The sequence below is a fragment of the Drosophila albomicans genome, chromosome 3 (genome assembly GCF_009650485.2).
Source record: "Drosophila albomicans strain 15112-1751.03 chromosome 3, ASM965048v2, whole genome shotgun sequence".
Lineage (NCBI taxonomy): Eukaryota > Metazoa > Arthropoda > Insecta > Diptera > Drosophilidae > Drosophila > Drosophila albomicans.
Window position 1 is genome coordinate 42,873,389 of NC_047629.2, and position 22,180 is coordinate 42,895,568.

Consider the following 22,180-nt stretch of genomic DNA (forward strand, 5'->3'; position numbering starts at 1 on the left):
GGACATTTTCTAAGATACTTAGCTCATGTGCGCACGAAAGTAGGCAACAGTTTTTAATTTAATATTCCGTAATAAGAATCATGATAAATTTATACAAAAATAAGATACATTTTGAAATGTCATTTAAAAAAATTACATAACAATCGATAAGGTGTTATATTTAAGTTCTCCTAAATATTCTACTATGTTGGCGTTCTTATCTCCATCGAGACGGGGATTCACAAATTGTTTAAAATTGTGGTTTGTTATTATCTTAACTAGCTCAGACAGCTATTAGCAAAAACTCTAGACATTAATATTAAAATTATAGATATGTCTAGGGTAAGACATCTTATAGTAAGGAGTACTACAGATAACGATACTTGACTGAACAGTTCAGATAATTTCCTCCTATAAAAGCGCCAAGTTTCCAGCAATACGACATCAGTTTACAATTCACTGAACTACAATAATCATGAAGGCTTTCATCGTTTTGGTTGCTTTGGCTTTGGCCGCCCCCGCTTTCGGTCGCACCATGGACCGTTGCTCCTTGGCTCGTGAGATGTCCAACTTGGGTGTTCCTCGTGACCAACTCGCTCGCTGGACCTGCATTGCTGAGCACGAGAGCTCCTACCGCACCGGTGTTGTGGGCCCTGAGAACTACAACGGCTCCAACGACTACGGTATCTTCCAGATCAACAACTACTACTGGTGCCAGCCTGCCAACGGTCGCTTCTCCTACAATGAGTGCGCCCTCAGCTGCAACGCTCTGTTGACCGATGACATCACCAACTCCGTCCGTTGCGCCCAGAAGATCCTTGGCCAGCAGGGCTGGTCTGCCTGGTCCACCTGGAAGTACTGCGATGGTTACCTGCCCTCCATCGACAGCTGCTTCTAAGCTGTTTTTCCTTGAGTTCCTAATAAAATACATTTTCTAATTCACATTTGTTTCGTTATTGAAGTTAGTTGGTTCGGCTATGATTCCTGTCGACTCAGAAAGTTTAAAAACGACTCCAATTAACATTATTGAATCGCATGTGAGTATTGAAGAGAATAGTAGTAAAAGAAAAAATAGAAGAAGTACATTTTATTATGATAACACTTGTGTTATTATTAAAATTAAAATGTCCTATCGAACAATTAAAGAAATTAAATCCGATGAGGGTTGCTTAGCCATATTTAACTTCCTTGGTTGAAGTTATATCTTAACCACTTATTATTATTTGATTTATGTCTTCAAAAAAATTTTAAAATGAACTAATTTTTAACAAAATACAACCATAAAAATAATAATTGCAATCTATATGATAAAGCTTCCACTTTGTCTTAGATAAGCTTAATTTGTTATCTTCAACTTGTAGCCTCCCACTGATTATTTAAATGCTCCATTTGCGATAAGCTTTTGGATTAAGGAAGTGTGATTAATGGCTTGTCAATGTCTTAGTACATATCATTTTTTTAATACCAAGAGTGGCGACTGTTGCTTGCAAGTTTTCAATTTTCCCATGTTCACATTATATATGGTTCAATGACTCAAAACTCCACAAGCTTTTATTCACACTTAGAAGCGGCTGTCGATGGACGGCAGAGATCCATAACCACTCCTTCCAGATGAACCAGGTGGACCTTCCCTGTTGAAAGCCCAAATAATTATGAATATCTGGAATGATTTTGTTTTTAAAGGGCAAGATATCTCCAAACTGTTATCGTTAGTGTGGAAAAAAACTGAATGTACTTAACCCCCATATTTACCAACTGGCTAATCTCAAAAAATTATATCGATGATGATCCCAGGGGGAGCGTAGAATGCGCTATCAACTCCAAGTACTTAAACCTTATTTTAAATGACTATCTTCCACTTCATATCTTACTCGAACTTTGGATTAAGCTAAACGCAGATATGCAGATATTTTCAAACTATAAAAGAGCTGCCGCTTCAGTCATTCAACATCAGTTCACTGAAGAATTTTTACAATCATGAAGGCTTTCATCGTTTTGGTTGCTTTGGCTTTGGCCGCCCCCGCTTTCGGTCGCACCATGGATCGTTGCTCTTTGGCCCGCGAGATGTCCGACATGGGTGTTCCCCGTGACCAGTTGGCTCGCTGGACCTGCATTGCTGACCACGAGAGCAACTACCGCACTGGCGTGGTTGGCCCTGAGAACTCCGACGGCTCCCACGACTATGGAATCTTCCAGATCAACAACTTGTACTGGTGCCAGCCTGATACCGGTCGCTTCTCCTACAACGAGTGCTCCCTCAGCTGCAACGCTCTGTTGACCGATGACATCACCAACTCTGTCCGTTGCGCTCAGAAGATCCTTGGACAACAAGGCTGGTCTGCCTGGGCTACCTGGAAGTACTGCGACGGCTCTCTGCCCTCCATCGATAGCTGCTTCTAAGCATTTTTTCCTGAGTTCCTGAATAAATAAATTTCTTAATGCAAAAATATTTCACATTGAATTTTGCTACGCATATCGAATAGAAGAATGGATTTCTTGAATGAAAGTTGAAAGTTTAATGATAATACATTAACTGATTGAACATTATCAACGGTAAAGACAATTTATGATAATAGCTTATCACGGAATTAATTTTGATAATGAGAGTAAGCAAACAAAGCAAAATAAAAAGTAGTTTCAAATGATGCGCCTTTTTAGAATTATATACCGATATCCCCCACATTAAAGCAATCAATTAAAGTTATCGGAAATCTGTATTTAATATATACCGTCGATAAGGAATATATTTTAAAAATTTCCGTCTGGTCGCACCTAACTAACGTTTGTTATTAAAGTGAAATCTTGCCGAAGGAAGGAGCAATTTTCGCGGAACTTTAAAAAAAACTAGTCAAAGTCATTGTGCAAAAGAGTTTTCAAGAATTTTCAAATTGTTTCTAAGGAGTCTGTGCAATGGTTAATGGTTAGTGGGTTGTCAACGCTTTGAAATTATTTATTTTTGTTGGTTAATTTGAAGATCTAGTTGAGTCACGACCCAAAATACATCATACTTTTACCACCAAAACAAAATATACTAATATATACGAACTGCTAGCTTTTTTGGCAGCTGCGAGAATCGGATATTTTTTATTAATTTGTTGGCCATATCTAAAAGTGCCACTGTTTATGGTCCTTGTTCCCATCTAGTTGGAATAATAATGAGAGCACACACCTTTATTGTGACACATGATATTTATTTAATTGCGTTCATTTATTTCTCTATATTTAGATTCACATCGCTTACACAGTCGTCAAGTGGTCGGCGGTTTCCTTGACGCAGAAGCGAATGGTTTACTGGAGGAACAACAGCCACCTCCACAGTAAGTAGCCTAACCTATCAAGGCCTTAGCACACAACTAATCTATTAACTCTTGCCCCACACAGAATGCCCGGTGTCGTGGACACGGAGAAGGAGCAAAAGGGTCAGGCCATCATGGAAGCTTTGCTGAACTTGTTTACCACCAAAGGGAATGCGGTCGGCAGAGTCACTGGCGCAACAGCAAATAGTTTTCAGGAGAATCAACAGCCACCACCACAGTAGTAGCCTAACCTATCAAAGCCTTAGCACCACAACTAATCTCTTAACTCTTGCCCCACACAGAATGCCCGTTGTCGTGGACACAGAGAAGGAGCAAAAGGGTCAGGCCATCATGGACGCTTTGCTGACCATGTTTACCACCAAAGTGAATGAGGAGGAGATCAAGAAGGACGACTCATTGAGCCCCGAGCAATTGCCCACACCCACATCCCCACATTGATATCCAATATGAGAATAACCAAACAAAGCACTTGTAAATAAAAAGTAATTTCAAATGACGCGCTTTTGTAGAATCTTATACCGATATCCCCCACATTAAAGCAATCAATTAAAGTTATCGGAAATCTGTATTTGGTATATACCGTCGAGAAAGAGTATATTTTGAAAATTTTCGTCTGGTCACACTAACTAACTTTTGTTATTAAAGTGAAATTTTTGTTCTTGCCGAACGAAGGGCAATTTTCGCGGAACTTGAAAAAAACTAGTCAAAGTCATTGTGCAAAAGAGTGTATAAGAATTTTCAAATTGTTGCTAAGGAGGCTGTGCAATGTTTAATGGTTAGCGGGTTGTCAACGCTTTGAAATTATTTATTTTCGTTGGTGCTATTTTTTTGGTTAAAAATCGCGGCGTCACATTACTTGGCTAGCAATAACAACCAAAAGTGCACAAGTGAACACACACACACACATAGATACTCACATAACATCTCCCACACTAGCGATATTGATTAGCCCGCAAAAAAAATGAAAATAGGGAAAGAACGCACAATTCGCATAAGAATGTGAAGGCGAAAAGAAAAGTGTTGGCGCACAATTTGCGCACTTGTGTTCTCGTGGAAAAGGAAGGCAGTAGCATACTATATAATCAGTAGATCTCGTTGAGTCACGGTTGCTGCTGATGAGGGCGACCCCAAAATACATCATTATCATCATCCCACTCACCACGTTCTTAAAATACTCTTACCATCAAAACTATACTGTGTCGTAACTTTCGACCATAAAAACATCCCCAATTAACTATTCTATTGTTTTTACGCGTTAAAAAGTTAACAAATCAAGGTTATACGAATTAATCGCTGTAATTACGCTTTAATATTACATTGTGTTAGTGTATAGAGTATTTGACGAACTGCTAGCATTTTTGCCAGCTGCGAGAATCGGATGTTTTTTATTGATTTGTTGGCCACATCATCCAAAAGTGCCACTGTTTATGGTCCTATCTTTGTTCCCATCTAGTTGGAAAAATAATGAGAGCACACACCTTTATTGTGACACATGATATTTCTTTAATTGCGTTCATTTATTTCTCTATATTTAGATTCACATCGCTTACACACTCAAAATCAAAATCTCAAATCGCACTGACTTTAATTGCCCTCACATACTATAAGCATCATTCATCACAACAAGCAAAGATTACAAAGTCCAATTGGCATCCAACGTTTTAAAGTCGAAGCTCTCAAAAGTCAACAACAGAATCCAATCAGAGCACACAGAAGCCGACGACATGTCGTGGTTGGCCTTTGGAGCTTTCGCTTCCGGCTTCGGTACTTGCTCACTTCACGTTATTTGTTGTTATTGTCTTGTCCATCATCCCGTAGTCACCCTTAGTAGACCCTCTTAGTCATTGCTATTTTGTTTTAGCTTTTATTTAATCTGTGAATCTTCTCTGGCTTACAGTTCTACAGCGCCTGCTGGGCGGCGATGTGCCACCAAATAAAGTTGTCGAGATCAAGAGCGAATCCCTGGGCACACTTCAGGTGCTCGCTCGCGATGATTCCATGGTCCTGTTTGCTCCACCCTTCAACAGTAATGACAAGCGTGCCGTCTATGAGATCATACTGCAACGTCCCACCTCCGATTCAAATACCACATCCTTCAGTCTGTTTCGTTCGCCAGTTCAATCGGATGCCGAAGAGAAATTCAATACGTTCATGCAGCGGCTGCCCGTCTTTGTGGGCATCGTCAAGGAGGTAAGTCTTATGCTTTAGTAATCAATAGAGATCACACTCTTAAACTCCTTTCTCGCTTGCAGTATTATAATGTGAATGGCTTGCAAAAGGTTTGTGATGCACTCTCGGAGAATCCCTCCTGGACGCTGGCCCATCTTGTTGCCTACTTCAATCTGCTGGAATACATCAGCAATCCGAAAGTGGTGCAGTGCATTGATGTGGCGGATCACACGACACTCATGTCGCCATTTCAATTGGCCATCAAGCAGGGACACATTGAGATGGTCAAAGTGCTGCTGCCGTTCAGCAAAATGGAACACTTGGATATCAACAGCAACTCGGTGTTTCACTATGCAGCCAGCACAACCAAAGAGATCATTAATGTGAGTGCAGCATATAAGACAAAGGAAAGGGTATTGGGACTAAAAGCTAAAAGAAAATTTGTAATAAGCAGATTGAGACATCTTTGAGATCTTTAACAGATTTAAAAACTCCATTCTGTGTCTGTCCGCATGAACAACTAAATGTCAAACAATATTTATTGTCAAATTAGTAAATTTGTAAATTAGTAAATTCTCTTATAGATTAGATAAAATCCCTGTCCTCATTGTTAAACGAAAAAAGCGTAATAATGAGCATAATTTTGAAGCTAGATTTACGGTACTCACAATCTAAATGAACCCATAAACCTTAATTACGGTTATATATTATTCGTTCACTTGAATGTTATTCAAAAAATGGTTTGATTTATTTATGTATTTACAATAATTGCTATCATTGAAATGATAGTGGTTTAGGATACTTCTAATAACGTTTAAAACTAGGCTGAAGTAGCGTTTACTTAAAAGTTTGTTACCCTCATCTAAAGCTTGATTAAGTGTTTTTACTAATGTATTGTTACTCTACAGCTGCTCACCGACAATAATATCGTTAACCTGAACCACCTCAATTCGGATGGCTACACGCCGCTGCACCTGGCATGCGTCACCGACAAGCCGGATAATGTGAAGGCGCTGCTGCTAGCCGGCGCCGATGTCAATCTGAATGCCAAGAACATTAGTAAACTGTATAAAACATCGACGCCCACATCGGTGGCCTCCTTCTTGCGCACCAATGCCAGCAAACTCTACACGCAGGATATGAAGTACGGTGGCACACCGTTGCATTGGTGCTCCTCCCGGGAAACGTTGCATGCGCTAATCATGGAAGGTTGCGATGTCAATGCCACCAACTTTGATGGACGCACTGCATTGCATGTGATGGTGGCACGCAATCGTTTCGAGTGCGTCGTCACGTTGCTCGCCCACGATGCGGATATTGATGTGCTGGACACGGAAGGCAATGCTGCGTTGCATATTGCCATTGAGAAGAAACTGGTGCCAATTGTGCAGTGTCTTGTGGTCTTTGGCTGTGACATTAATCTGAAGAACAAAGATGGCAAAACACCTCGTCACATGGTAGGCAACGATGCCAGTGGCAATAAAGAGGATGAAATATTGTACATATTGCATTCGGTGGGTGCCAAACGCTGCTCGAACAGCAGCTCCAAATGTCCGCCTGGCTGCAATGCGAAGGGCACCTACAATGGCATACCGCCGGAGGCGCCCGAATCTGTGGAACAGCGTGAGCACATTGAAAACATGTTGGCGACAACCAGTCGTCAAGTGGTCAGCGGTTTCCTCGGCGCAGCAGCGAATGGTTTACTGGACAAGCAACAGCCACCACCACAGTGAGTAACCTAATCTATCAAAGCTGTAGCAGCACAACTAATCGCTCAACTCCTGTCCCACACAGAATGCCCGTTGTCGTGGACACGGAGAAGGAGCAAAAGGGTCAGAGCATCATGGACGCTTTGCTGGGCATGTTTACCACCAAAGTGAATGCAGAGGAAATCAAGAAGGACAACTCATCGGGCAGTTTAGCCAGTGCCACAGCGACGCCACCCTCTGGCGCTGCCAGCCCCGAACAATTGCCCTCGCCCACATCACCAATAGCCGCCGAGGTGGGCGACAAGCCCTATGGTCGTGGTCGTCTGCTGTGCTTGGATGGCGGCGGCATACGTGGCCTGGTCTTGGTGCAAATGCTGCTCGAGGTGGAGAAACTCTCGCGCACGCCCATCATCCATATGTTTGACTGGATTGCCGGCACCAGCACTGGAGGCATCTTGGCCTTGGGACTTGGTTGCGGCAAGACGATGCGGCAGTGCATGGGATTGTATTTGCGCATGAAGGAGCAATGCTTTGTGGGCTCGCGTCCCTACAATAGCGAATACTTTGAGGCGATACTTAAAGATAATCTCGGCGAGTTCAATGTGATGACGGACATTAAACATCCCAAGATCATGGTCACTGGCGTCATGGCCGATCGCAAACCCGTCGATCTCCATCTGTTTCGCAATTACACGAGTGCCAGCGACATTCTGGGCATTGTGACTTCCATAAGTGAGTAAATGTTTATTGTTTATATATGAGCAATTTATTTACTATAATTTATCTGGCAGGCAACCGTCGCATACCGCCACCACAACCAGAGGAGCAGCTGGTGTGGCGAGCTGCACGTGCCACGGGAGCAGCTCCCTCGTATTTCCGTGCATTTGGTCGGTTCCTGGATGGCGGTTTGATTGCCAACAATCCCACGCTGGATGCCATGACTGAAATACATGAATATAATATGGCCCTGCGTAGTGCAGGTCGCGAATCGGAAGCTGTGCCCGTTTCCGTGGTGGTTTCATTGGGCACCGGTCATATACCGGTGACCGAACTCAAGGACATCGATGTGTTCCGGCCAGAGAGTATCTGGGATACCGCCAAGTTGGCCTACGGCATTTCAACTATTGGTGAGTGAAGCAATATAAATTTAAATGTAATTTGTAACTAATCTCTCTTCGTTCCTAGGCAATCTACTTGTGGATCAAGCCACCTGCTCCGATGGTCGTGTCGTGGATCGTGCACGCGCCTGGTGCAGCACCATTGGCATCCCGTACTATCGTTTCAATCCTCAGCTGAGCGAGGACATTGCCATGGACGAGAAGGACGATCAGAAGCTGATCAATATGCTGTGGCACACCAAGGCGTATATGCACAATAATCGCAACAAAATCATCGAGATGATTAATTTCCTGAAATAGCGCGCAAGACGGATTTAGACCGCATACACTTTAATAATTGCTGCATCTTCTCCCTCTCTTTTTATATTATCGTGTCTGTATTTTTATTTCTGTACACACTTTTAACACCCTTTCCGCGGTCTAAATCAGGACACACACACACTACACAAAACACACTCCCACCACAATAACAAAGCAAACCAAACACTTTTCCAGTCCAAAATAAATTCAAATTTTATTAAATAAGTTTCGATGTTGTAACGAGGCTAACGCTAGAATTATGTATTTTGTTAACGGATTGTTAATATACAAATTTTAAATTTTCTGTTAAAATCATCTGAATGTATTATTAATTTTGTGTATTTATTATTGTACTTATGTTATATGAATTTTGTTTTTGCCAATTGGATTATTGCTAGTTTCTATGTTTGTAAACATTCCGTGCCGCTTTCTTAGAGCCAATCAATTGATATTAGCACGAATTATGAATAAAACATTGATTAACTTAAATGTAAAACTACTTGTTTTAATTGTAAATTTAGTTTATAGTATGAAATACAAGTTATCGTAGTCAGTGTCTAAAAAATACAACTTAATGAATTATCAAAGTACATATGAATAATTTACTAAGAATTTCGAAAATAAACTAGTTTACAATAGAGAAAAAAGTTGTATTTTATTAAGAAAAAATCTTGTTAAGCAGCTTTTCTAGAGAAAAAAAAACTAAATTCATAATCATTTATTTAAATGAATTAATTTACTTATTTCTAAAAAGAATTCACAAACAATGCTGGACAACACTCGACTACGAAAACAGTTGCTGTGTAAACATTGAATTATTTGCCACGCACAATTGCGGTTTTGCTGAGTTTCCAATTCTAAAATGGAATTTTCCACAGTCTTGTATGAGTAATGCGAGATTTATTTAACTGCTTCGTGTGTTTAATTTACATGAACATAAATAAACAAGTCACACACCCACACACACACATGCAATAGCAAAACAAAACCATATGTTTTTGCAGCTAATCCGATAACATACTGCTAAACTGTTATTAACAGCGAGCACTTATTTTTGATTGTAATAGCTACAAATAATTTTGAAATTGAATTTTGATTATTGAATTATACTCCAGATAGCGTGATTAATGATTTATGTATTAATTCTATGCCAGTTTTTAAGTATAATCGACAGTAAATCGTTTAATGTTAAGCGATACTCACGAATGGGCAGCGTTGCCACATGGAGCGCACGCGCTGACAGTGCCATTTGAGACGCGTTGGCAGCACCAGCAGCACAAAATGTAAACAGGAAAAAAAATCGAGAAAAATACAAACAATACAGACAAAAAACGTAAGAAGCGCGTGAAGAAAAAGATAAAAAATTTTTAGTGTGCCGAACGAGAACGCAACGCAACGCAATAATTGAAAAGCAAAGCGACAGCGCAACGCATTACGTACAACGTACACACCTCGGACATGTCCAATGAGCGTGTGGACACGGGCAACGACGAAGTGCCAATGCCAGTGGCAGTACAAGAACAAGAGCAGGCTGAAATGGAGCCCAGCATATCCATGTCCATGCCCACGATGCCTGTGTCGAAGGGCATTATGATAACGCCACCGCCACCAGTGATGCCCCCAACGCCGACATCGTCGCCCAACACACACGGCGAATGGCCCAATCTGAATCCCAATGCCAATCCATTCCAGCTGAGCAGAGATCGCAGCGGAACGGGGGAACGGGAACACTTTGCATTGCCGCATCTGCCGCCGTTGCCACTTAACGTTGACTATCTGCCGAGCCTAATACATCCCAGCACCCTGCCATCGAGCAGCAAGAGCTTCAAGATGCGTCCGCGCATGAAGCGTCTGATGTACTGCAGTTACAATAACATCCTAACCGAGTCCAATAATCGCAAATTGCGCACCGCCGCCTCCACCTGCAATATTGAGCTGCTCAATCGCATACTGGAATCGGGCGGCAATCCCAATGCCGCCGATGAATACAATCGCAGTCCATTGCATTTGGCTGCATGTCGTGGCTATATACCCATTGTGCAACAGCTGCTCAAATTTGGAGCCAATCCCAATGTGATTGACTCGCTGGGCAATACACCGCTCCACCTGGCGGTTATTTCGGCCAGCTCCAATAACTTCAATGTGGTTGTGCGTGTGCTCCTGCAAGGTGGCGCCAGTGTGCACATGTTTGACCGCAGCGGCAAGTCGCCATTGGAGTTGGCCGAGGCGAAATTGCGACTGCTGCGCAATCGCTACGATCATCCCACACCTGAGACCGCCAAGATCCTTGAGGATATGTGTATGCTAACCACTCTCATATTGCGCTACATGGTAAAGCAGCAGCGAGAGCTGGAGGATCTATCAGCGCTGGAGAAGCGACTGCAGAACCTGAGCACCAGTGATGATCAAGAGCAGGTGGTGTCCCAGACGGCTGACGAGCTGCTCGCCAGTGTCGAGCGTTTATCCATCAACAACAAGTAGAAGAGAAGGCAAAAAGAAAACGCGGGCTCAAATTGCGTGCAAAAGGGTAAACAATAAATTAATTATATTTCAATAGTATAAACTGTAAATTAATCTTGTATTTTGCAGTTTTTTTTACGTTTCCTAATTTGGCTGCCGTTGAGTTGGAGTTGGATTTCGTGTGTGTTATCCCACTGTGCATTCCTGGAGATGCAGAGACACGCACACACAACCAACGCTCACATACACACACTCAACACACACACACACATGTTTCATGCGATCTTCTTTATTAAGTATTTCATTTAAGTTTTCATTGTTTACGCAAACAAACAATACACGACACACAACCACATACACAAACAAACAAAACAAAATATGTTTACATTTTAAGCTTTATGTTTAGCGCGCCAAAACAAAAACATATAAATTTATGAAATAAAGATGCAATTTGCAACTGCAACACACAATTTAACACCTAATTACAATAATACATTTAACTAAATGATTACAATAAAATTACAAATCGTTAAATGTCTATTGTACTCACTTTAAAATTAATAAAGAAAAAAACAAAACAGCATCAACTTAGGCAAAACCGGCTTTCTGGGGTTAAGCCCATGTTTTACTCACATACCTATGGTAAATATTTGTATGTATGTATTGTACAAAAAACCACTATGAAAGTTGACTGATCTGATCAGGCATTGAGATTTGTCTGCCGAATAGCCTTGTGGCGGCTAAAAGGGAAAGAATATAATGTGGGCGTGGTGTGTCATTGTTTTGTATTCTATCCAAAAATAAACATTGTACATATACATATATATATATATATATATATATATATATATATATATATATATATATATATATATATATATGTATGTATGTACGTACTCATAAGTACTTATGTATAAAAATGTACATACATATCTTGCTATGTATATATGTACGTATGTACAAAAGCACTAAATTCCCTTTCTGCGCAATAATCGATACCTAAAAGACACAACCAAAATCGAATTAGTTAAGACTTCTTTTAATGAGTTGTAGTTTATTTTAATATTCAACAAATATGAATTAATTTAACTTTAATTCTATAATTTTACTAATATTGTAATACCAGTATTGTCGATAACACAATCAACCGCCGTTATCAACCAATCAAGGATTGTAAAGTTACAGAATTTAAAAACATCATTCACAGCTTATAATTTTGCACAGACCCACAGTGTAATGTTGTTTAGCAAATAATTTCGAAAGACGTTTATTTTGTACAATCACGGAAAGAGCAAGCTTTTCAAAATAACGCGCCTTTTAATGTGCGTTTTATAAATAAATCAATATACCATATGGAGTGTAACCAGGTGGCAATTAAACGGGTTTTGTATTTCAGCGTTAAAAGGTATATTTTGAAAATCTAGCTTGCGGTCACACTGCTTTGTTGCTTCTCAAACGAAATATTAACAATAAATATTTTTTTCACTTTACATTTATTTACTTAAAAATGATGCAGATGAAAGAATACAAGGAAGTGCCGCAAGACGCGCCACCTGCCGCACCTGGCGATAATAGTAAAAGCCCTGGTAAGAAATAACTATAGTGAAAACCAATATTTAGTGCATATAGAAGTTATTATTATCGTTATATTTTGTATATGCGCATATATCCGGTTCTGTGTGTGAGTGTGCTTATTGTTTGTGGGCGGATGCCAAAAGTTGATGTAGTTTTGAATAACATAAATTTATTCAAGTCATAAATTAAAAAAATTATGTATTTTGCCAACAGAGCCATGGATGAGCATTCCAGTGGGAAGCAACTGTCCCCAAGGCCTTGAGTACTTGACGGTGCTTGACCAGTTGTTGGTCTCGCAGAAAATCGAGAAACTGGAGCTACTCACTGGCTTTGAGGCAGCGAATCGCTTTAAGGTGAAGAACTCTTTGGGACAGAATGTCTACTCCGCGTACGAAGAGAGCAATTGCTGCACTCGCAACTGCTTGGGCCCAGCTCGTCCATTTGAGATGAAGATCTTGGATAATTTCCAAAACGAAGTGTTTCATCTGACCCGTCCATTTCGCTGCGATGCCTTGTGCTGTTTCCCCAGCTGCTTGAATATCTTGGAAGTATCAGCACCACCAGGTCAAGTGATTGGCACTGTGGAGCAGGAGTGCACATTCCTTAGGCCCAAGTTTGTGATCAAGAATACGTTCGGCGATGTTGTGCTCAGAATTGAAGGTCCCTTATGCCCTTGGAAATGCTTCAGTGATACCAACATGAAGGTCAGTCAGTAGCATTCATTATGCGATATACAAACCGATATGTATAGTAAATCACTCTATGAGATTCGATGCAATCAAAGCAACAGCAATGACGTCATTTTGATGTCGTTGTCGCTATGCTTGAGTGCTTGAGTCTGTGTGTAGAATGCGAATCAATTGATATGTATATGTACTTTATATGTAGCTGCGATTTTATGTGTACATGTACGGAAGGGTGTGCCTGATTAATGCGATGTTTGCATTACTCTGTTTGTCTGCTCTTTTTAGGTATTCAGCGTAAACAACGAACAAATTGGCAAGATAACCAAACAATGGTCCGGACTTGGACGCGAACTGTTTACCGATGCCGATTACTTTAGCGTCACATTTCCCCTCAGTCTGGATGTGCGCATGAAGGCGCTGCTCTTAGCCGCCGTGTTCTTAATCGTAAGTAAATCTTAATTTGTATCGAATCTATATTAAACATCTACCCATATTTTACAGGACATTATGTATTACGAGCATTAGAGAGCAACAAACAGCAACCATCGACAACTTCATCGACTGCTTAGTTGTTACATTTTAAGTTTTCTTTAAACTGCACGAATATTTACTGCACGTAACCAACGCAAGAACAAAAGTCTATTGGCTATCAGAATCTCCACACCAACTGCATCGAAATATCGTCCCGCATTTGTTGATTCTAACTCTTAATCTGAATGCAACTTGAGATTATCATTGCCAGCAACGTGCGCACAAATATCATTTTGAAAGGCACTTCAACTTATATTCTAGCTTATATTTTTTTATTCTCGATTTTTTTATTACAATAACTATATATTTATATGTTATATACATACGGAAAAGACGTATTTGTATTTGTCAGACACTGACATTTGGTTGGCATTTAACGCACAATCCCACGCACACACAAAATACACCACTTTTAACACACACACAACACACTATTAACACAAATGATAGAAAGAGTGCCTTAAAAAAGTCCTAGTTGTTGTACACTTTAAGTCCACCCCAACCCAAAGCCCCGTCAACTGGCTCCTGATCCGAGTATATATAGTAGCTATTTTTGTATGTACTTAAAAACCGAAATCGATTGTTAAAAACGTTACACGTTATTTGGGACTAAAATGTTATTTGCATTCATTTTGCATTGAATATTTCATGAATTTTTAAACTACCAAAAACCGAACAAAAAACACTTAGTTATGCTGTATTTTCTTGACATAATTATTGTATAATAAAAGAAATTCTATTTTATATAAACCAAATTGTGTGCGGCATATATTTACAAACAGTCATGTAATTAATTAATGATACGATTTTTAAGATGGGAATGTTAAGTTTGCAACAACTTCACTGCTTAATTGTTCTTGGCAAAGTACTTGGTCTTCTCCTCCGGATTGGGCACAATCTACAAAAAGGAAATACAAGTTCGATGATGGAATTACGCGAATGCTTTCTCCACTTACCGTATCTGCGCCTGGTTTCCAGCCAGCTGGACACACTTCACCATGGGTATCAGTGTACTGGAAGGCCTGAACCAAACGAATAGTCTCATCCACCGAGCGACCCACGGGCAGATCGTTCATGGTGATCTGACGCAACACGCCTCGCTGATCAATGATGAAGAGACCACGCAACGCATGGCCACTAGCCTCCAGATAAACTCCATAGTCCTTGCTAATCTTGTGCGTCAAATCGGACAACAGTGGAATCTTAACACTGCCCAAGCCGCCTTCCTTACGTGGTGTATTGATCCAGGCCAAGTGTGTGAAGTGGGAATCAACGCTAGCCGCAATCACCTCAGTGTTGATCTTACGGAACTCAGCAATGCGATCGGAGAATGCGATAATTTCGGTCGGGCAAACGAATGTGCTGTAAGTGTTGATGAAATGATTATAACACAAGCCAGATGTGTGCTTCTAGTGGCGTAACTTACAAATCCAGCGGGTAGAAAAGCAGTACGACGTATTTACCCAGATATTGAGAGAGCGATAGTTGAACAATTTCTTTGTTGACAACAGCGGTGCCCTCGAATGGAGGAGCTGGCTTCGAAACTAAAAAAGAAATGTCATGAATTAGGATTGATGTTAAATTAAGAAAGTTTCTTTGGCGGATAACTGTATTCAGTGGACATTTGTGCTAGACACTCGCTTTTATTTTCAGAAATATTTTACCCCTTTTTGATCACACCCCTATTAGCCGGACACAAATTGTGCTAACATTTGTGTCGATCAAATTGAGAATTCACTGTACTTACTAACTGCTTTCGTGTACTGCAATTGATGATCGCCCTTGGGATCGCCAGCGGGATAAACGGAACCACCAGCAAACGAATAGCAGGATTCATTTTCATCGGCCTTGATTGTTGTTGCTGCTGCCAGAAGCAGCATGAGGGCTAAGCAGCCTTTGTTGTTGTTGTTCATGTTTTCACTGGTTTTAATGCTGTAAAGAAAGCACAGTTATATTTGTGAATACATTATTGCAATTAGCCATGGCATTAATATTCATTCGACACGCGACGCCTTTGACTTCTCCCACACCCCTTAAAGCACACACACCAACACACATATTATATGTATGTGTATTTGTGTTTAGAATTTCCCCTTTCGAGGGACGCACTTTTTGGCCACGCAGTCAAAAATTCTGCCTCCTCATCGGTCGTTCGCTTAAGAGCCAACTACAGTTCAATTGTCTTCAGCGATTGCAGATGGGGGGCGACACCAACTATATGTGATAAGCGGGAATCTTATCAATTTTTTATACACGAATAAAAACGAACACAGCTACTGCACTATGCGTGTTGTAAATAATTTCAATTCAATTTGCTCACGAGAATTTCACAGAGTACTACAAAGCAGAGTCGATATATGAGTGTAGATTGTTCTCCCTTCCGCGTGTGAACCTTTAGTGACATAAAAATATGTTTACACAGCCTGTCTACCTTTTGTTTATAACAATTATGAGCTTTTAAATTCAACAGGCTCGCCGACTGTTGATTTTTGTACCAAACAATATGTCTGTGCAAGCACTTACCGGCTAGCGATGTGTCGATGCAAAATATCGCTTGTCTCGTGCTAAGTTGTCGTGTTGCGCTTGGCACGATAATGAAGTTCTGTTTATAATAATTACAGTTATTTTGAAAATGATCTTAATTATAAGTTGACCATAAGTAAATTAATAAAAAAAAAGGGCATACGTAATAAAAACGGTTCATTTGCAAATTTATTTATAGAGAATTAATAGACTTGCTATACTCGCACAATAATGTACCATCAACTTGTTGCGATGTGTGATCGATTTCAACAATATCGATATTCACAACCCTTTCGCAATAATTTTAATTGCGCCGATTATTATCATCGAAATAATTCCCAATCATTAAAAAATTGCAAAACACAGTAAAGTTGACTTTTCTGTTTGTACTTACGCGCTATAAACTTTATTAAAATATATTTATATAAATTGCTTGCGCTTATAAATAAAATTTTACGCTTGGAGTTAAAACAACATGTAGGTATTCCATTTATGCATGTTTTTTTTTTGTTTGCTTACTTTCTACGACAAATAAATATATGCACTTTATGTATAATATTATATGATGACATTTTCGCAATTTCGAAAACAAAAAACTCCAACAAATTGAGCAAAAATTTGTATGCAGATTGCACGGAAAGCGAGAACATTTTAAAATACACGGTTTTTTAGTATGCAAAATTATCAATTATACGTAGTTATGTACTAGCTTTGATTGAGAAAGTATTGTGAGAGTTGATGTGGGGCATGCCCCTGAAAAATGCATGTTGCAGCAAGTTTTGCATTGTATTGCATAACGAAGAAGGCAAAGGCCTAGCTCTCCCAGACCTCGTCACGCTGTTTGGCAGCTAAAAGTTTGCGTTCTGCGAAATAGAGAAAAGCATTTGTAAATCATATTAACTATTGTCAAAGCAGACAAGACTTACCTTTGGCTTCTCGAAGCACACGTCGTTCCTTCTCCCTATCCTCCGGTGCAGTGGGCAGTTTAACACCCAAAGCACCCGATACCAGACGACGCGCCAGCGCTGTGCAAGTCTCGGGACGCTGACGATACGGCTGCAGCGATGTGGCACCGGCCTTCTTGGCCTTGAGGCGGGACTCTAAGGTGGCCGCAGCCAGCGGCTTCAATTTGACAAATGGATGGCCCATGGTCAGCACCTCAGCAGCTGTTAAATTTAATTGATTTTATTTATTTACATAACATGCAAGCTCAAACTACTCACCAATATCAGAACTGCTAAACACAGCCAAAGCATGAGTGTCATCCACCCACTTAATGTCAAAGCCGGTGCCTTTGTATTTGGAGAAGAGCATCAACAAGTCGGGTGTCTTGAATTCAACCGGAAAATTGGAAATCTCCAGCACGTGCGGAAATTCCTCCTCATTTAGTAGTGATTGCTTAATATGGTAAACCTGTAAGTAAAGTATATAAATATAAGTTATGGGGAACTTTTTTATAATTTCTGTTTCTACTTACGCTATAGTCCATTTTGGGTAACTCGATTTTGCACTTGCCCACGGAGTCGGTGAGCTCCTGCAATATCTTGGGATCCAAGCAGTCGCCGTTCTCATCGAACATGTTCTCCCAATCATCGCCGTTCTCCTCCTCATCATCCTCGGTGGTGCTGTCGGCAGAAGCCGTCGCGGTCGCAACTGTTGCTGTGGCCGTGACCTTTGGTGCTGTCTCAATCTTATCGGGAATCTCCAGCACGTCGGATACAAAGGTTTGTTTCATGATGCGACGATTGCTGCGATTGATTTCCTAACAAAACAAACCGCAGATGATTTATTTTGTTTGTTTAACCTTGAGCAAAAGATGTGAATTACCTTGGAGGCTCGCTGCAATTCGCGCACTTCATTATCACATTTGTTGGCATCGTCAGTCGTTGTTGTCACATTGTTGGCATCTTCGATGCGCAGGGATTGCTGCTGTTTATTCTGCTGCTGCTGCTGGCCGCTTTTACTGCCGTGGCCTCCAGACTTTGTTCGTTGGGCTCCGGCCATCATCTGAACGAAGGGAGAGCGAATGTTTCGATTAGTTAAAAGCGATGTGGAAATTACTGATAACAATGCTTGTGTAGATAACGCACCTCCTTATCACAGTGGTTTTCTGGCGGCGATGGTGTCGGCGTGGTGGTTTCTTCTTGGTTCGCTTGGTTTTCGCTGGGCGCAATCACAAGCAGCGTAGCTGCCTCTAAAGATTTACCTGCAGATTTCTTGCCACGCTCACGACGCGATCGCGGCTTCTTGGGTTTTGCCTGTTGTTGGGTTAAAGCTGCCGATGGAGCGTTGCTGTCGTCCGACTTGGACGGGTTTGTATCTACAACTGGCAATGCCAATGGCTCCAGCTGTAGCTGCGACTGTAGCTGTGGATTGCACGTAGACGCAGCAATTACTGCTTGCGTTGGCGTTGGCAGAGACGGCGACGTCGGCAGAGGCATAGGCATCGGTAATGCTGATGTTGCTGCAGTTGTCGTTGTCGTTGGCGGCGTCGTTTGACTGCGTCGTGCCCTTGGCACATAAACGGCGCGGTCGGGACGTCGTTCGCGTCTCGTTGCTGCTGCTTGTTGTTGTTGCTGTTGCTGCTGCTCTCTATGCGAACGAGATGAGCAAAACAGAAAGGTAAAAACGATTAACACATACAGAATTTCGTAAAACGTATGGGGAAAAAAACATTTGTATGCAAATAGCCTGAACCAAAGCAAAAAAAACTCAATTATTGCACATTTTATTGCTTATGAGTTAAGCTTTGACTAGTGAAAAACTATTAAATTATTACACACTAACATAAAGTAGTTGCCTAATATTTTTTCCATAGCCTACCTGTTGGGTGAACCTTTGGAAGCGTTTGAGGTAGTTGTCGATGTCGTTATTGTTGTTGTGGTTGTTGTTAGTGCCGCGTCGGCTTCTGCTTCTGTTGCAACAACTTCGTCTGGCGTCTCGTTCGTCGTTGCAGCGGCTGCTGATGCTACGGTTGCTTCCTCAGTGCTGTTGTTTCTTAGTGCAGGCGGTCTATAGAGATCCACAGAATTCGATTTGCTTACTGTATGAGAGAGGAAGCGAGATAAACAGCGATTTATTAGCAAACCCCGAATCAGATGAGGCAACACACGCATTTGGCAAAAAAGCAAAACACCAAAAAAAAAGTGTGTACATACGCCAAGAGAAAAAGAAACAAAAATTCACTAATGTTGACCCAATTTTATGTTGTTGCGCTTTGTGCGCTACTTCGTGAATGTCAACACGAACAACAACAGGGCGCGCGCAACAAGTGAGCGAGCAGAGCATAGCGCACGCGAGAGAGCCGAGGCTATGTGTGAGTGCGAGAGATAGTGTATGCGTGTGCGTGTGAAAGAGCGCGCTCATATGATGCAACCCAAAAAGCAGCTCGCGAAAGAGGGCGACCTTGAACAAAGCTGCGTGACCCGAACCAAAGTAAACGAAAAGTATGAGCTGGCTAACGGGTGGGAGGAGTGCACACTTTGCACGTACATTCACCGGCGTGTTTGGCTTTATTTTTAGTCAGTTTGCACACACATAATTAATTGGTTTTTGTTTTGCAGTTTTGCTTTGTTTTTGCTTTTTGTTTTTGTGTGCTCTTTGTCTATTTGCAAACAATTCAAATGCTTGCCAAATGTGCCAGCCTTTTTATTACAAATACTTGCACATTATTTACGTGCAATATGTATGTGTGTAAGTGTGTACACACTCAAAGTGGTATCTTCGCTAAACAACTTGAATTCTGATTCAATATTAAAGCAGCTGTTTGTGTATGAGGGGATTAAAACCAGTTTTTGCACTGATATTTTAGCTCAACCTGTTTTCCATTTCTCTGTACTCTTTTTATGTTGTTGTTGTTATAATTGCTGTCAGCACTTTATGTTTACGGAATGCGGAATACCGCTAATGTCAACCAAACTACTTACAGGGTGTTTCGCTGATATGCTTCTTGACGCCCATTTTACACAGTTCCGTTACGCGTTTTCTGCTCGCGCTGCTGCTTCTTCCGTTACTGCTACGCCAACTTTTCACGGGCTGCTGTTGTTGTTGTTGCTGCTGCTGTTTACGGCTGTGTTAATTACAGTTAGAATATTTGTTAAGTTGAGTGGGTTGGAATGGAATGTAAAAAAAAAACTAACTCACGCTTCAAAACCGTTGGGATCGATAAGCTGATTGCGAAAACAAACAACTGTGCGTCGATGGGGCCCTTGACCCACGGAAAACGTCAAAAGATCGTATTGCTGCCGATAGTTCTCACATGTTTGATGGATGAGATAACGACGATAATTGTTCACAGGTGGAAAGAGCAGCACTCTGTTGTTTCCCCCCAAAACAAAGAACAAGAAGAAACGAGAGCGTTATACATTAATAGAAATACATTTGTGAGTGTGAGATGTAAGTAAATGTGCGTGCGTGTGTGAGAGCAGAGCATCTCTCCTTCTCTGTCTGTCTGTCTGTCTTACACTAACAGGTTGTTTCGTCAAGTGGAAGTAGACGAAGAGTAAGAAGCACGCAAAGCTCGACTTGTAAATAACTTATTATGCAACGCGTCAAAGACAGAGACAGAGGGTCAAACGGCACAGCAACAACACCAACACCTTGTAATAATTAACATTCATCTAATAAAAATTCACCAAAACAAATATATATTTGCTACGCGAGCAACGACAAGTGAATTTAATAATAAATTGCTGATGGTGCGCAACGAACGCTGTTGTTTATGGCATGGCGATTAATTGTTTATTAAACGCGTACTGCATGGTAAACGAGCAAACAACGAGCACAGAAACCAAAAAACCGTGTTACCAGCCCCAAAACGCCAACGACGACGTAGACGCAATGCGGAAAATAAAGTTGCATGCTTCGTTCGTCGTCTTTTCTGTTGTTACTGTGTTGTTTTTGTTGCTGCTGCAGTTGTGGGGCAGCTGGGAAAACTCGAATTTTGTGGCATTTGCAAACCGGTAATATTATTGCATCGACCCGTTGTTGCATATTTCCGCGTTGTTATAAGACAACAATTGGGGTACGAGGTACGGAAGGGATCACGACAGTCTCTAATGTCACAACGACGCAACGCAAGGAGTTTGTAATGTTTGTCATTTTTGTGGTTGTTGCTTTTGTAGCGCCACCAGCTGCGATGTTGTGACTTTTTATACCACACAAGTACATCAATACATACGCGCACACACAATCACTTACAAACTCACACATGTGTGTGTGCATAATACACACCCACACATACACGCGTGGCAAAGAAGTTCTAATAAGAACACGAGCTCATTCTTGCTTACCCACTACTCAGTCGCTTTTTTAAAAACAAATCAATATCGATTCCAACATTATAAACAAATTCTTGATCGGTTAAGCTTAAATTAGCCGTAAACGCGTTTTTCCGTTCGCCGTTCTCCAGCTTTTTTATTATTTATTTGCGACAATGTCGCAACATTCGATTCTTTCAGACTTTTTGTTTCTAAAAAAAGAGCTTTTCTAAAGCTGTTTTATTTGACTCGATGTGACCATAAACAAATATATGTTTTAATACCGAAATAATAAAAATCTGGTTACTCTTTCGTAGTGATAGTACACATGTGTAGAAAGGCGCACAATTTTAAACAGCTTGTTGTTTCCGTGATTTTCATAAAATCTCGTCGTTGTCTAGAAGATTTTTTTCTCATAAATCAATACACCTCCACCGATTTCCGTAAAAAGTTAATGCTTTTTTAAAAAATCGGCATCAGAATACGAGAACCGCAAAAGCTTAAGTATTTAACAGTATTTTTATGTATACGGTCTCACTATACATTCGTCTTTAT

At 40.9% G+C, this 22,180-nt stretch overlaps 8 protein-coding genes across 13 annotated transcripts; 6 read left to right on the plus strand and 2 right to left on the minus strand.

The window, feature by feature from the left end:
- Positions 1-408: 408 nt before the first annotated feature.
- LOC117567522 (lysozyme D) lies at positions 409-921 on the plus strand. Its single transcript, XM_034247568.2, has one exon. It carries the CDS (start codon positions 455-457, stop codon positions 875-877), a length of 423 nt encoding a protein of 140 aa, XP_034103459.1. The 5' UTR covers positions 409-454; the 3' UTR covers positions 878-921.
- Positions 922-1,913: 992 nt separating this feature from the next.
- On the plus strand, positions 1,914-2,428 carry LOC117567525 (lysozyme D-like). Its single transcript, XM_034247570.2, has one exon. The coding sequence runs from the start codon at positions 1,957-1,959 to the stop codon at positions 2,377-2,379; it is 423 nt and encodes a 140-aa protein (XP_034103461.1). The 5' UTR covers positions 1,914-1,956; the 3' UTR covers positions 2,380-2,428.
- A 358-nt stretch (positions 2,429-2,786) lies between these two features.
- On the plus strand, positions 2,787-3,834 carry LOC127565606 (uncharacterized). 2 transcript variants are annotated; one of them, XM_052004920.1, is made up of 4 exons: positions 2,787-2,899; positions 3,206-3,296; positions 3,361-3,513; positions 3,578-3,834. In XM_052004920.1, exons 1-4 carry the CDS (start codon positions 2,890-2,892, stop codon positions 3,732-3,734), a joined length of 411 nt encoding a protein of 136 aa, XP_051860880.1. In that variant the 5' UTR covers positions 2,787-2,889; the 3' UTR covers positions 3,735-3,834. The 2 variants fall into 2 exon arrangements, with proteins under 2 accessions (XP_051860880.1, XP_051860881.1); XM_052004921.1 differs by lacking the exon at positions 3,361-3,513.
- A 98-nt stretch (positions 3,835-3,932) lies between these two features.
- LOC117567512 (85/88 kDa calcium-independent phospholipase A2) lies at positions 3,933-9,204 on the plus strand. 2 transcript variants are annotated; one of them, XM_034247556.2, is made up of 7 exons: positions 3,933-4,071; positions 5,194-5,486; positions 5,549-5,848; positions 6,374-7,194; positions 7,260-7,906; positions 7,966-8,301; positions 8,360-9,204. In XM_034247556.2, exons 1-7 carry the CDS (start codon positions 4,062-4,064, stop codon positions 8,590-8,592), a joined length of 2,640 nt encoding a protein of 879 aa, XP_034103447.1. In that variant the 5' UTR covers positions 3,933-4,061; the 3' UTR covers positions 8,593-9,204. The 2 variants fall into 2 exon arrangements, with proteins under 2 accessions (XP_034103447.1, XP_051860875.1); XM_052004915.1 differs by lacking the exon at positions 3,933-4,071 and adding an exon at positions 4,917-5,060.
- Positions 9,205-9,834: 630 nt separating this feature from the next.
- LOC117567515 (ankyrin repeat domain-containing protein 54) lies at positions 9,835-11,388 on the plus strand. The gene is made up of 2 exons (XM_034247559.2): positions 9,835-11,119; positions 11,182-11,388. The coding sequence occupies exon 1, from the start codon at positions 10,051-10,053 to the stop codon at positions 11,071-11,073; it is 1,023 nt and encodes a 340-aa protein (XP_034103450.1). The 5' UTR covers positions 9,835-10,050; the 3' UTR covers positions 11,074-11,119; positions 11,182-11,388.
- A 1,088-nt stretch (positions 11,389-12,476) lies between these two features.
- LOC117567518 (phospholipid scramblase 2) lies at positions 12,477-14,531 on the plus strand. Its single transcript, XM_034247563.2, has 4 exons — positions 12,477-12,638; positions 12,841-13,331; positions 13,599-13,757; positions 13,815-14,531. Exons 1-4 carry the CDS (start codon positions 12,560-12,562, stop codon positions 13,836-13,838), a joined length of 753 nt encoding a protein of 250 aa, XP_034103454.1. The 5' UTR covers positions 12,477-12,559; the 3' UTR covers positions 13,839-14,531.
- A 3-nt stretch (positions 14,532-14,534) lies between these two features.
- On the minus strand, positions 14,535-16,385 carry LOC117567519 (peroxiredoxin-2). Of its 3 annotated transcripts, none has more exons than XM_034247565.2 (5): positions 16,276-16,385; positions 15,592-15,776; positions 15,271-15,388; positions 14,801-15,206; positions 14,535-14,742 (listed from the first exon to the last, which is right to left on the minus strand). In XM_034247565.2, the coding sequence occupies exons 2-5, from the start codon at positions 15,755-15,757 to the stop codon at positions 14,692-14,694; spliced, it is 741 nt and encodes a 246-aa protein (XP_034103456.1). In that variant the 5' UTR covers positions 15,758-15,776; positions 16,276-16,385; the 3' UTR covers positions 14,535-14,691. The 3 variants fall into 3 exon arrangements, with proteins under 3 accessions (XP_034103456.1, XP_034103455.1, XP_051860877.1); XM_034247564.2 differs by lacking the exon at positions 16,276-16,385 and adding an exon at positions 15,954-16,237; XM_052004917.1 differs by lacking the exon at positions 16,276-16,385 and adding an exon at positions 16,165-16,182.
- A 421-nt stretch (positions 16,386-16,806) lies between these two features.
- On the minus strand, positions 16,807-21,830 carry LOC117566970 (R3H and coiled-coil domain-containing protein 1). Of its 2 annotated transcripts, XM_034246630.2 has the most exons (10): positions 21,659-21,830; positions 20,511-20,681; positions 20,294-20,436; positions 19,191-19,410; positions 18,458-18,959; positions 18,195-18,374; positions 17,845-18,129; positions 17,591-17,780; positions 17,294-17,533; positions 16,807-17,230 (listed from the first exon to the last, which is right to left on the minus strand). In XM_034246630.2, the coding sequence occupies exons 3-10, from the start codon at positions 20,325-20,327 to the stop codon at positions 17,181-17,183; spliced, it is 1,701 nt and encodes a 566-aa protein (XP_034102521.1). In that variant the 5' UTR covers positions 20,328-20,436; positions 20,511-20,681; positions 21,659-21,830; the 3' UTR covers positions 16,807-17,180. The 2 variants fall into 2 exon arrangements, with proteins under 2 accessions (XP_034102521.1, XP_034102519.1); XM_034246628.2 differs by lacking the exons at positions 20,294-20,436; positions 20,511-20,681; positions 21,659-21,830 and adding an exon at positions 19,526-19,670.
- Positions 21,831-22,180: the final 350 nt, after the last annotated feature.

Bases quoted from the DNA above. Each gene is read 5' to 3' on its own strand.
- LOC117567512 (XM_052004915.1), top strand. From the start codon at position 5,021: ATGTCGTGGTTGGCCTTTGGAGCTTTCGCTTCCGGCTTCG. The intron at 5,487-5,548 runs GTAAGTCTTATG...TCTCGCTTGCAG, and splicing joins TTGTGGGCATCGTCAAGGAG to TATTATAATGTGAATGGCTT. The intron at 7,907-7,965 runs GTGAGTAAATGT...TTTATCTGGCAG, and splicing joins GGGCATTGTGACTTCCATAA to GCAACCGTCGCATACCGCCA.
- LOC117567515 (XM_034247559.2), top strand. From the start codon at position 10,051: ATGTCCAATGAGCGTGTGGACACGGGCAACGACGAAGTGCCAATGCCA.
- LOC117567518 (XM_034247563.2), top strand. From the start codon at position 12,560: ATGATGCAGATGAAAGAATACAAGGAAGTGCCGCAAGACGCGCCACCT. The intron at 12,639-12,840 runs GTAAGAAATAAC...TTTTGCCAACAG, and splicing joins CGATAATAGTAAAAGCCCTG to AGCCATGGATGAGCATTCCA. The intron at 13,332-13,598 runs GTCAGTCAGTAG...TGCTCTTTTTAG, and splicing joins TCAGTGATACCAACATGAAG to GTATTCAGCGTAAACAACGA.
- LOC117567522 (XM_034247568.2), top strand. From the start codon at position 455: ATGAAGGCTTTCATCGTTTTGGTTGCTTTGGCTTTGGCCGCCCCCGCT.
- LOC117566970 (XM_034246628.2), bottom strand. From the start codon at position 19,655: ATGCTCTGCTCGCTCACTTGTTGCGCGCGCCCTGTTGTTGTTCGTGTT. The intron at 18,375-18,457 runs GTGCGTTATCTA...CCCTTCGTTCAG, and splicing joins AAAACCACTGTGATAAGGAG to ATGATGGCCGGAGCCCAACG. The intron at 17,534-17,590 runs GTGAGTAGTTTG...TAAATTTAACAG, and splicing joins GTTTAGCAGTTCTGATATTG to CTGCTGAGGTGCTGACCATG.
- LOC117567519 (XM_034247565.2), bottom strand. From the start codon at position 15,757: ATGAACAACAACAACAAAGGCTGCTTAGCCCTCATGCTGCTTCTGGCA. The intron at 15,207-15,270 runs GTAAGTTACGCC...CAACACTTACAG, and splicing joins CTTTTCTACCCGCTGGATTT to CACATTCGTTTGCCCGACCG. The intron at 14,743-14,800 runs GTAAGTGGAGAA...TCCTTTTTGTAG, and splicing joins GGAAACCAGGCGCAGATACG to ATTGTGCCCAATCCGGAGGA.
- LOC127565606 (XM_052004920.1), top strand. The intron at 3,297-3,360 runs GTAAGTAGCCTA...TGCCCCACACAG, and splicing joins GAACAACAGCCACCTCCACA to AATGCCCGGTGTCGTGGACA. The intron at 3,514-3,577 runs GTAGTAGCCTAA...TGCCCCACACAG, and splicing joins AATCAACAGCCACCACCACA to AATGCCCGTTGTCGTGGACA.
- LOC117567525 (XM_034247570.2), top strand. From the start codon at position 1,957: ATGAAGGCTTTCATCGTTTTGGTTGCTTTGGCTTTGGCCGCCCCCGCT.